Raw genomic sequence first — 13,204 nt, 5'->3', positions numbered from 1 at the left:
AAGTTTTGAAAAGTATAAATAAAGCTGCTATAATACCATCTCTGTGAAGGTTTTTTTGTGGGCCTACATTTTGAACTTTTTAAAGAAAAGTTATTTATGAGAGAGAGTAGGAGGAGGAAGAGAAGGAGCAGGGTGAAGAAGCATCCTATCCTTGGTGCTGCTTCCTGGAGCACAAGTTTTGAACTCTACAGTAGATATCAAGAAGTGCAACTACTAGGCTGTATGACAAAAATATGTTTAGATTTGTTCAAAAACAAAAAACAATATCTTCCACAGTACGTGTACCATTTTGCATTCCTGCCAGCAGTGTGGGGGCAGTTTTTGTTGCTTTAAATTCTGAAGAGTATTTGGTGTTGTCACTGTTTTAAATTTTGATCTTTCTGATAGTTGCTGTAGTGCTCTCTCGTTGCTTTAGTGGGCATACCTCTGATTACACATGATTTGGTGTGATTTTTCTGTGCTTATTTGCCATCAGACTATCTTATTTGGTGTGGCATCTGTTAAGATCTCTGGAATGTTTTTTTTGTCCATTTGTTCCCATACTGCTGAGTTTTAGGTTTTTTGTTTTTTTCTTCGGTATATATTTTATATCAGTGCTTCTTGTGTTGCAAAGTGGAAGAAGAAGCAAAGGTTGTAGCCATAGGACATTTTTGTGTTTAAGAAAAGCTCCGGACTTTGAGATGGGAGAAATATGAACGTATTTTAAAAACGGGGGCGAACTTTTAGTTGAGTGGCTGGATACAGGCTGAATATATGCGGCTGAAAGAGAATAATGAATAATGGGCAACATCAAAATATGTACAAGAAATATTTTGGGGATTGGTGGGGAGAAGAATCCAAAATAGTTCCATAGAGGGAATGATGGCTTTTAGATATGAAAGGAAACAGGACAGAGCATGGCATGTATCAGAGTCATTAGGAAGACAAGAAACACAGATTAGTAAGTACTGACAGTTCTAGACTCCATCATTAAAGATGCCATGTTTCCAAATCTGTTTTTGTTATGTATGCATTTATTGATAAATGTGACTGTAAGAACTTGACCAGAGTGATACGTTTTTATCTTTGGCTCCTTACCAACTGTAATGCCATCTTTCAAGTGATCTGCTGGCCTCGATAAAATTAAGCATGTATGGTGGAATAACGCATTCTCTTTCGCTTCCACTCTCCACCTTTAAAATAAGTTTGATGTTGGTTTAAAGAAACCCCAGTTAGTTGAGTTTTGACATTTGCAAGGCACTGTGTGCAGTGTTTGTGAAGATCATATCTTCTACATACAGAGCTTGTTAAAAGGTGCATTTTGTAAAATTTTGATAGGTACTTGTTTCCCGTAGCACAGTGATATTGAAGGGTGAGGAAGAGGTCACATCCACCCTTTCATCTTCACCTTGGTGAAAAAATTCCATATTTTAGTTCAAAGCTGTTTAAGTAAGTCCATGCTCCGTTTTCCTACCCTGTCTTCAGTGATAATATTTGAGTCAGCAATCAATGGATTCCATCCCTCTGAGACTTGCTTAACCTACAGCTGCTGATATAATACAGGCAAGAGCTTGTTACTTTATCTGAATTGTCCATCGCTACCTTAATGAGTGAAATGGTTAAGTAGAGGAGGGGGGTGAGCCTTAAGGAATGTGTGTACCATTTGAGCTGAATATTTCAGTGTATATAGGGAGAGGGAGGGTGAGAGAGAAATCCACTTACATCACTAGAACTGCATTGAGTGTGAGCCTTGCAGGTTAAGAGACAGACTACAGTGTCTTGCTTTCTGCAGGAAGCAGCAATGCCGTTTGTTTCCTAAGAGGAATTTTTTTTCATTTAGAAAAGGAAGCTTTCTCTACCCAGGAAATGGCTTTCCTTGTGCGTTGCTATGCCAACTGCCTGCAGCCATGGTCCTCCAAAGTAAGCACAATAATGTAATTATATTGGTGTATTGCGTTCAGACTCATGATTCTCAAGATTGTGTGCGTGCATGTGTTGTGTTTCTGTTAGTGACTCTTGCTAGCAGTCATGCCTGTGCTGAGTGTGAGGGACAGGCATCATTAAATTAAATGTCCATCAGTGTCACGCTGCTCAGATTAATTGTGCAAACTTGGTTAGTGGAGTGGGATAGAGATCACTGGTCACCACTCTGTTAGCATCATTAGCAGCTAGGGAGGAGGTTCTGATTTACACGCTCTGCTCTGATTTTTTTCCCTTCCTCTTTCTCTTTTCTTTCTTTCTTTTTTTTTTTTTTCTCCTGGTTGGAGGGGTCTGTATGTGTGATTAAAATTAAACAAGAGTATTAACAATGCTTGGCTGAATGCTAGAGACTGGTTCTTATACCACCCTGACTAATATAATTCTGTATTAAGCCTTTTTGAGGGGAGCCTGTGTGCAGTCAGCCATTTTAGTTTTCTTTTTTCTTTTTTTCTCCTTTTCTTTTGCCTCTGTTCTTTAATCTCAGAAATGATCTTGCTCTCTCAGAAGACTGTGAGCTGTATAAGGTTTCTTCAATCTTGCCGTAGCTTGAGATGGTTAGAGTTTCAGCGTTGTAAAAATGGAGACGAACACCGTTGTTCAGATTCCTTTTCTGGTCTACAAGTGTGAGGTGTTTTTTTTTTTTTTTTAAGCTTACCAGTAGTGACACTTTCAGCTGCAGCTTGGTTTCCTCCTCCCTCTTTCTCCTCTCCCCCCCCCCACCCCTTTTCTTTTTTAATTTAATGCTGTAGAGGGTGACTTGCCATCTATGAGAGATTGGTACATGATGTGTAAATTCAGTTCAGCATATGTTTCTTCATTATGAAACCACTAGCAATCCCAGCTAACCATGGAGTTATGGGCCAGCAGGAGAAACATTCAGTAAGTATCAAAAATGCTGCTTGTGCTTTGGTAGCACGTCATAGAGAACTGCTTTAAAAATGAAAATTATTGCTGCTTCTCTTCAGGGAAAGCAGGGTTTTTTTTTTTTTTTTTTGAAGGTGTAATAGTCTTCTTGGAGGTGGGAGGGTGAGTTACAACTGACTTGTTCTTCCAGTTTTGTTGTGATTTAAAAAAATATATATATTAAAACAAGACCAGCAATTCACTTAAAGCAAAACCACAAAATTTGGAAATATTGGGCAGCTGATGTTTATAATCAGAAGTAAAAGCAAGATAGTTCAGCTTTAACTAAATAGTTTTTGTTTGTTTTTTTTAATGTTCATACAGTTGAATTCAATAAGAGATCCTGCAGAGGACTATTGGAAAGGGCTATCTATAGGAAGGAATCCACACGTAGGTTTGAAGGAGAGCTTTGGTTATTGATTTGGTAATAAAAACTATCAGTGGGGGTCATCTGCCTGCTTAGCATGTATTATTAGGTGATGAAAACAAAGAATTTTTTTAACACCACACGTATTGCTTCTTTATAATTGATCCCATGAGTCAGCTATGCATTTGTGATGCCAAAATCCCACTGCTGTTTGTGAGAAGCACTTTTCTATAGCTGACTCTAAGCCTGTGCCTCCCGTTTCAGGAATGGGAGTTCTCGCAGTGTTACTTTTATACCATCAAGTTGAAGGATCTCTGGCCTCTGGCATCACACTAATTCCTATGTGCGCATGCAATTTAAACCTTCAAAATGAAAAAAAAAAAACCACATGAATTTAGGCAGCATATATAGTCTTTAAGTTTGTCGTTGTTTTGAAATGTCTATGTTTACATCCTCATCTCTAACAAGTATGGTATTAGAATGTTGGAATTCTCATTCATGCGTTTTGAACAGGATGAAATGCTAAACTTCAGAAATAGAGTTTGTAAATCATTGCTCCTTTGGACTCTACAGAGGAGGCCATGAATTGAGATGCTGAGGTTTATGAGGATAATTTGGTTTTTCTCACCAATAAAAATAAAATTATTGGCTAACACCAAAGGATTTTCAGAGGTGAAGTGACTCTCAGGGCATTATCTCATTTTTCCAGTGAGCCACAAGATATTTTAAAGGCAGTAGCTGCACAGGAAACGGGTGATGCTGTACCCAGTGCCCAACCCCAACCTCATAATGAAATCCTTGTGCTACCTCACTAATTAAATCTCCTCGGATCAGTTCCAAAAAAAAAAAAAAAAAAAAAAAGACCAGCCTTATACTTAATTTCACCAGTAGGAGAGGTGGTTATAGAAAAGTTCCTCGATAATTTGATTTTCATTAGGACGGCCTTTAAAATCGAACTTTTCTGAAGTCATAGTTTTTCCAGGTACAAGAGAAAGTATTACTTAAGCTAGACTTCGGAAACTTTAGAGGCCCCTTCTGCTTCCTCCCACATCTTTTCTTATAATAGAGGGAGCTGGTTAAGTTAATAAGTTTAATGGACAAAGAAACTTGTTACAACTCTTCCTAGTGGAGAAGGAAAACCCATTTCTAGTTTTGTGAAAATGTGAGCAGTTGGGGAAGTTAATACCAGTCAGTGCTTAAATTTGTGAACGGTGTGTATCCCCGATGCAGATTTGTTCCCTGATGAGTGCTTTATATCTTATCAAACTTTAGGCTACTGCGATGACAAAGTAATACCTGCAATAAAATGCTTACAAATCAAGTGATTGCTAGAAAACATGGTGGTAGTGTTCCCTGGGCTGCTTCCATTACACACTGAAGTATTAGAATGTACCATCCCAGATCATGTGCAGCAGAGGGGAACCACCTCATGCTACTAAGACCTTGCTGTGGACGTGCTGATGACTTCCCTTGGTTATCTCTGTACCTTTTGCCGTGCAGTGAGCAGACCTTTAAGATCTTTATTATATGTGGGATGTGTAGGAGAAAAATTACTCTGGGTCTTCCGTAATAGGTGACTCAGTAAACAGTTATTAAGCAAAACTGAGTAAGAATTCCTCTTTCTTGACCTATAAGGCTTTATGAGAATATACCAGAGCTAATTTTAAAGGAATTAACTATACTAAATTCAGATACTTCTATTTTTGCTTCTTTAGAAAGTTTGTGACTTTTTAAGGGGCGTTGTTTCCTCAACTCCAGAAGTGGGTGAGGCTCTAAGAGGAGACATTAACATAAGCTATGGTTGGACATAAGCACTAAACTCAAATTTTCTACTGTGTTGAATCTTTCAGCTCTTGTAAACTTTGTTTCTATACTAGTGTTTTGTTTTTTCTTCCTCTTGCTTACTGTGCATCTCAGTCACTACACCCCACAGATGGACACTCACTTACTTGAATTATTAGATTAGTGAAGACTCATTAAATACTTTATTTTCAAATGTTTATTTATTTTTATTATTGGATAGAGACAGAGAAATTGAGAGAGGAGAGGGTGACAGAGCGGAAGAGAGACACCTGAAGACCTACTTCAGGTGGAGACCAGGGGTTTGTATCTGGGTTCTTCTTGTGTTCTGTAATGTGTGCGCTAACTAGGTGTACCAGCGCCTGGCCACATTCATCAAATACTTTAAGCTAGTAGTGAATTTTATGTATTTTATTACACCTCTCCATTCTGTTGAGTTGTTGGATAAGTCATGACATTTTTTTTGCTCTGCCTTCCTGCACAACAACGCATCATGACTTTTATGACAACTCAATAGGTGGACGGACAGCTAATAACATCAGGACAAATACTTGCCATCACCGAAAGTACCCCAGCACTGAGTTGTATTTTTAGTCATCTGGTATTTTCAACAGAGCTTTGTGGTTCGGTGCATTTTGAAAACTAAAGATGAATACTTAAAAATACATTATAAAATCGCGTTCTCCAAACAGCTACCAGCAAACGCTAGTTCTATAGACTGTTGATAGCTGCTACATTTTTAAAAAGTTTTACTAAAGCTCAAGGTTTTTACCCACATCTCTTTATGCCTGTTTTCAGCATACCTAGTGATAATAGTATTCCTTCAGCATGATTTTTAAAATTCTGTAATAAAGTGTGATTGTGAAATTTGGTAAAATTTTTTTCAATATACTGCTTTTGTAGTCAGAGAAATAGTTTACTGTAAGAACACAGGCTTGCATGCCTGTTTTGACATCCTGCACCTCATGAACATGAGTGACATTCTGATAGTGTGTGTGTGTGTGTGTGTGTGTGTGTCTGTCTGTCTGTCTGTCTGTCTGTCCATTCGTGTCCCCATCCCTCTCATGAAATAAACAGATCTTTAAAATAATAAAATCACTTACCAGTTTGAAGCACTTAAACTCACTATCCACTTTTAAAGTTGTGTACATCACATTAAATGTAATGGTGTGCAATCACTATTATCCCACTTACACATTTTCTTAGATACTATTGATACATTGTGTAAAACCCCATACCCATGATTAAATCATAATTTTTAAAAATTTCTTTATTGGGAAATTAATGTTTTACATTTAACAGTAGATACAATAGTTTGTACATGCATAACATTCCCCAGTTTTCCATACAACAGTACAACCCCCACTAGGTTATGTCCTCTGTCATCCTTTTGGGACCTGTGTTCTCCCCCCCCCCGTCTTTTACTTTGGTGCAACATACCAATTCCAGTTCATGTTATACTTGTGCTTTCTCTTCTGATCGTAATTATAATTTTTTAAAGTACTATACATATTGCAATGACCCTGATTAAATATATAGGGAATAAATAGCAGTAGTGATTTATTGAACAATTATTCATGACAGTCACCAGTTAACATTATGTGGCTTAATTCCTTTTTTAATTAGTGGTTTAATATAGATTTACAAAATTCTGATACAACAGGGGTCTTACTCCACACTGTTCCCACCACCAGAATTTCCCTCCATTGGCAATGGTAGTAGTTCTCCCAAGGGACATTTCCCTTTTTATTTATTTTTTTAACCTCTGTTTTATTTGATGGCACTGAGAGAAATTGAGAGGGAGGGGGAATGGAGAGAAGGAGACAGAGAGTATGTAACTTCATTCTTGCAGCACTTTAAAGAAAGGTGAGTTTTAGAAATGATGAGACCGAGGTTTAGCAAGATAAAAATAATTTTTTTCCCCCAAGGATATGCTACTGGTAGGTGGTGACCACCATTGGGACTTACGTTTGATTTCATAGCCCATACTTTACCCACAAGCTTATTCTAGGGCCCCTTGAGTGGACACATTCAACTTACGTGTGTAAACCATATAAGTAGGAGAGTTGCTGTTAAAAAAAGGAATGCTTGCTTATGCTCATTCCTTCTTAATTTTAATTTTATTTTATTATTACTGCTTTTCTTCTTTTTTAACACACAGAGAGAGAAAGAATGAGAGACCACAGCACTAAAACTTTAAAAAAAATTTTTATTTATAAAAAGGAAACATTGACAAAACCATAGGATAAGAGGGGTACAGCTTGCTTTGCACAATTCCCACCACCAGACCTCCATATCCCACTCCCTCCACTGATAGCTTTCCTTAACCCTCTAGGATTATAGACCCAAGGTCATTGTGGGATGTGGAAGGTTGAAGGTCTAGGCTTCTGTAATTGCTTCCCCAGTGAACATGGGCATTGACAGGTGGATCCAAACTCCCAGCCTGTCTCTCTCTTTCCCTAGTGGGGCGTGGCTCTGGGGAAGCAGAGCTCCAGGACACATTGGTGGGGTTGTCTGTGCAGGGAAGTCTGGTCGGCATCATGCTAGCATCTGGAACCTGGTGGCTGAAAAGAGAGATAACATACAAAGCCAAACAAATTGTTGAACAATCATGGACCTAAAGGCTGGAATAGTGCAGATAAGTGCTGGGGATCCTTCATTTTGTAGGTAGCTAGTAGGCATATTTTAGTTATATTTCAAAGGGCCTGTAGCTATACTAGTGGTTTTTGTTTGTGTGGGTTTTTGTTTTTGTTTTTGTTTTTTGCCTGAGCCTGAAATCTGATATGCAGGTGAATCCTAATTATTGTCTGGAGAGATGATGTCATGGCTGGGAAAAGGACCAGAAAGCTGGATCAGGGAAGAGAGTACCTCCCAAATATTGGAAAGGGGTATAAAAATTACTGTAAACCCCATCGATTTGATGTGATCTGGGGCCCATAATTAGCTTAGGAGCCTGTGTGACCTCTGCATCCCTGTAGATCTGAGCTCACATTCTGTGGTCATGAGTAGGAACGTTCCACGCTGCCCCTGTATCGACCCATCTTCCTCAGGTGTAGCATAGAATATGTTGTCCATCCTCCCTTCAGAGGATGAAACATTCTCTTCCATTGTTGATCCAAGTTGAGGGCAGAGTCCTATGGGGGGTCCACAAAGGGGTCTATTTTGTTGTTCCTGATACAAATAACCGGTAACAATGGAGAGAGGTATTTATTTGAGCTCTAGGCCCATCAAGTCTGTTTGGGAATCGCAGGACTCACTGATTAGCTAGCACCAAAACTTTTATCAGTGCTGTGGGGGATGGGCTCTAACATAAGCTACACACATGGCAAAGCAACATACTAAGTGAGCTATTTCACCACCTACCTTTTATTTACTTGTCATTATTATTTTTTTGCTAGCATGCATGGCAGTCCAAGCAGTTAATAAAAAAGAGTAAGAATATTGTGATTAAAGTTTTTTTGTAAAAGTTTCATAGCATTGATCCTGTAAAGTCTTCTTAAAATCTTTTTTGAAATTAGGTTGGACTTGGAAAGATAGGGGGAAAGCCATTTAGCTAGCTTCCTCCCTCCTTTCTCCTTCCGTCTGCTTCACTGTATTTGACCCTATCAAAGAGCTTCTCATTTTTGCTACTTTAACCACTTATTTCTTGTTTTTGTTTTTTCTTTTCTTTTTTGTGGGTCCAGGGCCTCACATATGCAGTTTGCTACCACTGGGGCAAGGTAGTGATGCACCTGGTTGAGTGAACACATTGCAGTATGTAAGGACCTGGGTTCAAGGGGGGGCCAGGCAGTGACACTCCTGGATAAGTACTCGCAATGTGCAAGGACCCAGGTTTAAGTCCCCCTGGTCCCCACCTGCAGGGGGGAAGCTTCACAGGGGGAAGCTCCTCTCTCAGTTTCTCTCTGTCTCTATCCAATAATAATTAAATAATTAAATAAAATATTATTTTTATATTAAATAAAAAATAATTAAATAAAATGTTTAAAAAAGATTTATTAATAATAAAATAAAAGGGACCTGGGTTCAAGCCCCCTGGCCCCACTTGTGGGGGGGACTTCATAAATGGTGAAGCAATGTTGTGGGTCCTCCTCCCTCACCCTAACCCTCAACCTCTCCCTCTCCCCCTCTTCCTTCTTCCCTCTCAGCTTCTTTCTGTCTCTATCCAAAAATAAATAAAACACGCACGCTTTCATTCAGTTGGGGTGGGGAGGCGGACTGGGCATAACAGCACCAGAGCTTCCTCTGCCCTAGCACCTCCCCTGTGTTGTATGGGCTCATTCATGGCAAAGCAAACACCCTGCCCCATGGGCTGTCCTAACCACCTGCTGCTTAAGTCTTTAAATTAAACTCAGTATCCTTGCTGTCCCTTTCTACTTCCTTTTTACTTTCGAAAGCCTGGCTGTGGCCACTTGTTCTGCATTGGAAGCACCAAATCTCGCCCCTACATCTCCTGTTTCTATTTTCTGCGTGTATCATGGAACCCAATTTCCAATTTCCATTCACGATCCATTCTTAAATTCATGCCTTGCTTCTTGCCTTAAATAGTAGTTCTGTCATTTCATAAACCTGCTAACCAAACAGAGTGCAGTAGAGTTTACCTAGATCCCTAAATTCCTGTTGGTCACTAAGACCTTTCATAATCTATAGTCTCTTCCTTACGAACATTTTTTCCCACAACACTCTCCCCCTCTCTCTCTCTCTCTCTCTCTCTCTCTCTCTCTATATATATATATATATATATATATATATATATATATATATATATATATCTTCCTTTAATTTAGGACCACAAGGGCTTAGTTACTAGCAAAACTAGGGCTTAGGGAGTCAGGCTGTAGAGCAGTGGGTTAAGCGCAGGTGGCGCAAAGCACAAGGACTGGCATAAGGATCCGGGTTCGAACCCCGGCTCCCCACCTGCAGGGGAGTCGCTTCACAGGCGGTGAAGCAGGTCTGCAGGTGTCTATCTCTCCCCCTCTCTGTCTTCCCCTCCTCTCTCCATTTCTCTCTGTCCTATCCAACAATGACAACAATAATAATAACTACAACAATAAAACAAGGGCAACAAAAGGGAATAAATAAATTTTAAAAAATTTATTAAAAAACAACAACAAAAAAAAACACTAGGGCTTAGTTACTAGAAAGTGTTAGCTCGCTTTCTTTGCCCACTTCTTTATTTTATTGTTTTTATAAAGTCGTTTTGTCTCAGGGCTTCTGTTCTCCCATTTCTCATCTTGCAGTGCTCAGTGCTTGGCATCACTTGCTCCTTGTCCTTCCATATTCACCTCTGCTTTCTCTGAAAAACCTTTCATGGCACTGACTCTGCAGTCTGTAATTAAGAAATAATGTGTAATTAATATGTGATGCTCACTTTCACTAATTATTCTAATTGGTGCTTTTAGGTTTGTTTGGTCTTTCCGGTTTACTTGATCATATCTTGAGTAAATTTGCCTTTCTCGTGCCCTGTGTGCAGTAAAACGTTGGAATTCGAAACTGCTAATCTTGTAGAGAAGTCTTTCTTTTATTTATTTATTTATTTATTTATTTATTTATTACCAGTGTGTTTCTCAGCCCTGGCATTTCTAGTGCAGAAGAGTAACATGTGAGGGTCTGAAGCAGGAAGAAGAGGAACCAGAAGGTTAAAAGGAGAAACAAGATCATCACTGTTTGCAATGGAAATTGTTCAGGAGAGTAGATCCCTAACAGTGCAGGTGATGGAGAGGAAGATGATAGGAAACCTGACAGATTAAGGTCTGTCATTTAAAAAAAAATTTTAAACATTGATTTAGTTACTTGTTTAGAGAGAGAAATCCAGCGGGGGTAGGGGGGTGAGAGAGAAAGGAAGAGATCTGTCACACTGCTTCACCACTCCTGAAGCTTCCTGCTGAACGGGTGGGGGCAGGGTCTTGAATAGCAATAATGTGTGGGCTTAACTTCATTGCCACCCAGTCCCAAGGCTTGTAATTTTTTTTTTAAGGTTTATTTATTTTATATGAGACAGAAGTGAGAGAGGAAAGGGGAAGGGGGCTAGAGAGCACTAGCTTCCCTACGGTACCGTGGATTGAACTGAGAACCACAGGAACACAAGTCCTGAGTTCTACAAGTTGAGCTGCCTCCCGGGACAAAAACAAGTTAATGACCATATTTGAAAAGCCAGGAAAGGACTGTAGCCTCCTGACTAACCCCATCTTCACATCTTGTCTTCAACCAGAACAGATGTAAGAAAACTCAATTTAAAAAAATGTTTCTTTTCGTACCGTGACAACTTGACCCTGTTTGTAAAAGCAGGGTTGAATGTCTCTTTAGGATAATTTGACTGATGCATTTTCTTCATCAGTGTAGAAAATAGCACCAAGATGAATTAATAGATATTAGGATATAACTCTCAGATCAGGACTAACTTTTCTTTCTTCAGTCTTCATCTAGTGTGATAGATAAATTTCCCGAGGTGGAATAAATATTTCTTGGGGTGGTTTTCCAGCGTGCTGGGTAACATAGTGTCTGAGAGGAACTAATCTCCCATTGTTTTATTCAAGGACAAGGTTCTCCTTCCTTGGATTTGAGCCAAGAAGCCCTGGCAACAAATAATGGATTTGTCAAACTGTTAGAAGTGTATTTTACAAACTTGCCAGTGCACTTCATACAGTATTTACATGGAGAAGATTAAAGAAAACTGTAGTGCATTGTAGGAAATAGAAAAGTCTTTATACGTAGTCAAAAGAATACACTTATTTCACATCCTTGCTTTTAAAATTTTTGGTTGATACTGGTATTTTAAGATAGATTGAAGAAAAGCAAAGTCAGCTGGCATCGGTGAGAAAAGAAGATAATGGGGGGGCCAGGCGGTGGCGCACCTGGGTCAGCACACACACTACAGTGCATAAGGACCCGGGTTCAAGCACCTGGTCGCCACCTGCAGGGGGAAGCTTCATGAGTGGTAAAGAAGTGCCACAGGTGTCTCTGAATCTCTCCCTCCTTCTCCACCTTTCTCTCCCCTCTTAAGTTCTGTCTGTCTCTATCCAATAATAAATAAATAAATAAATAAAAAGATAATGCCTAAAAATGCATCTCTGGAAGCTCAGTTACTTTTTTAACTACTAAGCACAGTAGTATAAGTAATCATAACTTGTCTTTCAAATTTAAAATATGTTTTATGTATTTCAAATATTGATTTGATTGGGACCAAAATAAAGATTCTGTAAATTTAGTCATCATAAGTATAGTTATCCCTGAAATACAGCCTTAAATTGCTTTACTCTTTTACCGTGATTTTATGCCTGACCTTACACTTAAATATTGAAATATTATTTATGGGGCCAGGCATTGGTGCACCTGGTCGAGCACACTTAATTACCATGTGTGAGGATTCAAGTTCAAGCCACCTGCAGGGAAGAAAATTAATAAGCAGTGATGCAGTTCTCTTTCTCTCTTTTTCTCCCACTCTCCCCACTTCCCTCTCAGCTTCTCTCTGCCTCGATCAAGCAGAAATGAAAAGGGGAAAAAGTGTGTATAGTAATCTAGTTAAGAATCTTTCCAGAGTAAGGGTTCAGTTTTCTTTATATTTCTGTGCTTAAAAATAAAAATGTAGTTTTACGTAATATCATTTAATACTATTTACAAAAAACTGTATTTTAGATACAGACAGGACTAGTTGTTTCTGATCTACCTGGTCTAAGATTATATTTGGATTTGTTATTTAAAAAAGAAAAATGTTTTTATTAGAAATGCTTTAAAAATTTAAGCCCAGTGTCTGAATTCTTTCAATCAAAAAATTTAAAACCTTAAATGTTTAGACTAAAGGAATAAATATTCAGAACTGAAATCTATGCATTTAAAGAACTAGGGACATTCAGTCTATTTCCCCCTGACATTAAATAGTGACGTATAAGACTACAGGTTAATAGGAGTATTAACCCCATTCCCACCACCATAGATCTGTGTCCCTTCTACCACCTCACCCCCCCAACCCATCTTTTACTGTGGTGCAACTCTGAACTCAGTCAAATTCTGGGGTTTTTCTGGTGTGTGTTTCCCTTTCAGTTCTTCTTTCTCAGCTTCTGTTTATGAGTGGGATCACCCCATACTCAACTTTCTCTTTCTGGCTTGTCTCACTTAAGATGATCTCTTCAAATTCCATCCAAGATGAGTTGAAGAAGGTGAATTCATAATTCATAATTA

General features: G+C 38.8%; 1 protein-coding gene across 13 annotated transcripts in view; it reads left to right on the top strand.

The window, feature by feature from the left end:
* Nucleotides 1–13,204, top strand: part of RAPGEF2 (Rap guanine nucleotide exchange factor 2) — a 269,320-nt gene that overhangs the window by 168,096 nt on the left and 88,020 nt on the right. For 2 of the 13 annotated variants that reach the window (XM_060178887.1, XM_060178884.1), the window contains exon 1: nucleotides 2,015–2,838. The exons of 8 other annotated variants lie outside the window; for them this stretch is intronic. In XM_060178887.1, the coding sequence (XP_060034870.1) occupies nucleotides 2,779–2,838 (60 nt within the window). In that variant the 5' untranslated portion in view covers nucleotides 2,015–2,778. Of the gene's footprint in view, nucleotides 1–1,812; nucleotides 1,900–2,014; nucleotides 2,839–13,204 lie in introns of those variants that run through there. 3 more of the 13 variants (XM_060178885.1, XM_016191412.2, XM_007530378.2) reach the window with 3 other exon arrangements.

The sequence above is a fragment of the Erinaceus europaeus genome, chromosome 19, assembly GCF_950295315.1.
Source record: "Erinaceus europaeus chromosome 19, mEriEur2.1, whole genome shotgun sequence".
Classification (NCBI taxonomy): Eukaryota; Metazoa; Chordata; class Mammalia; order Eulipotyphla; family Erinaceidae; genus Erinaceus; species Erinaceus europaeus.
This window is presented reverse-complemented; position numbering and strand designations above follow the sequence as displayed.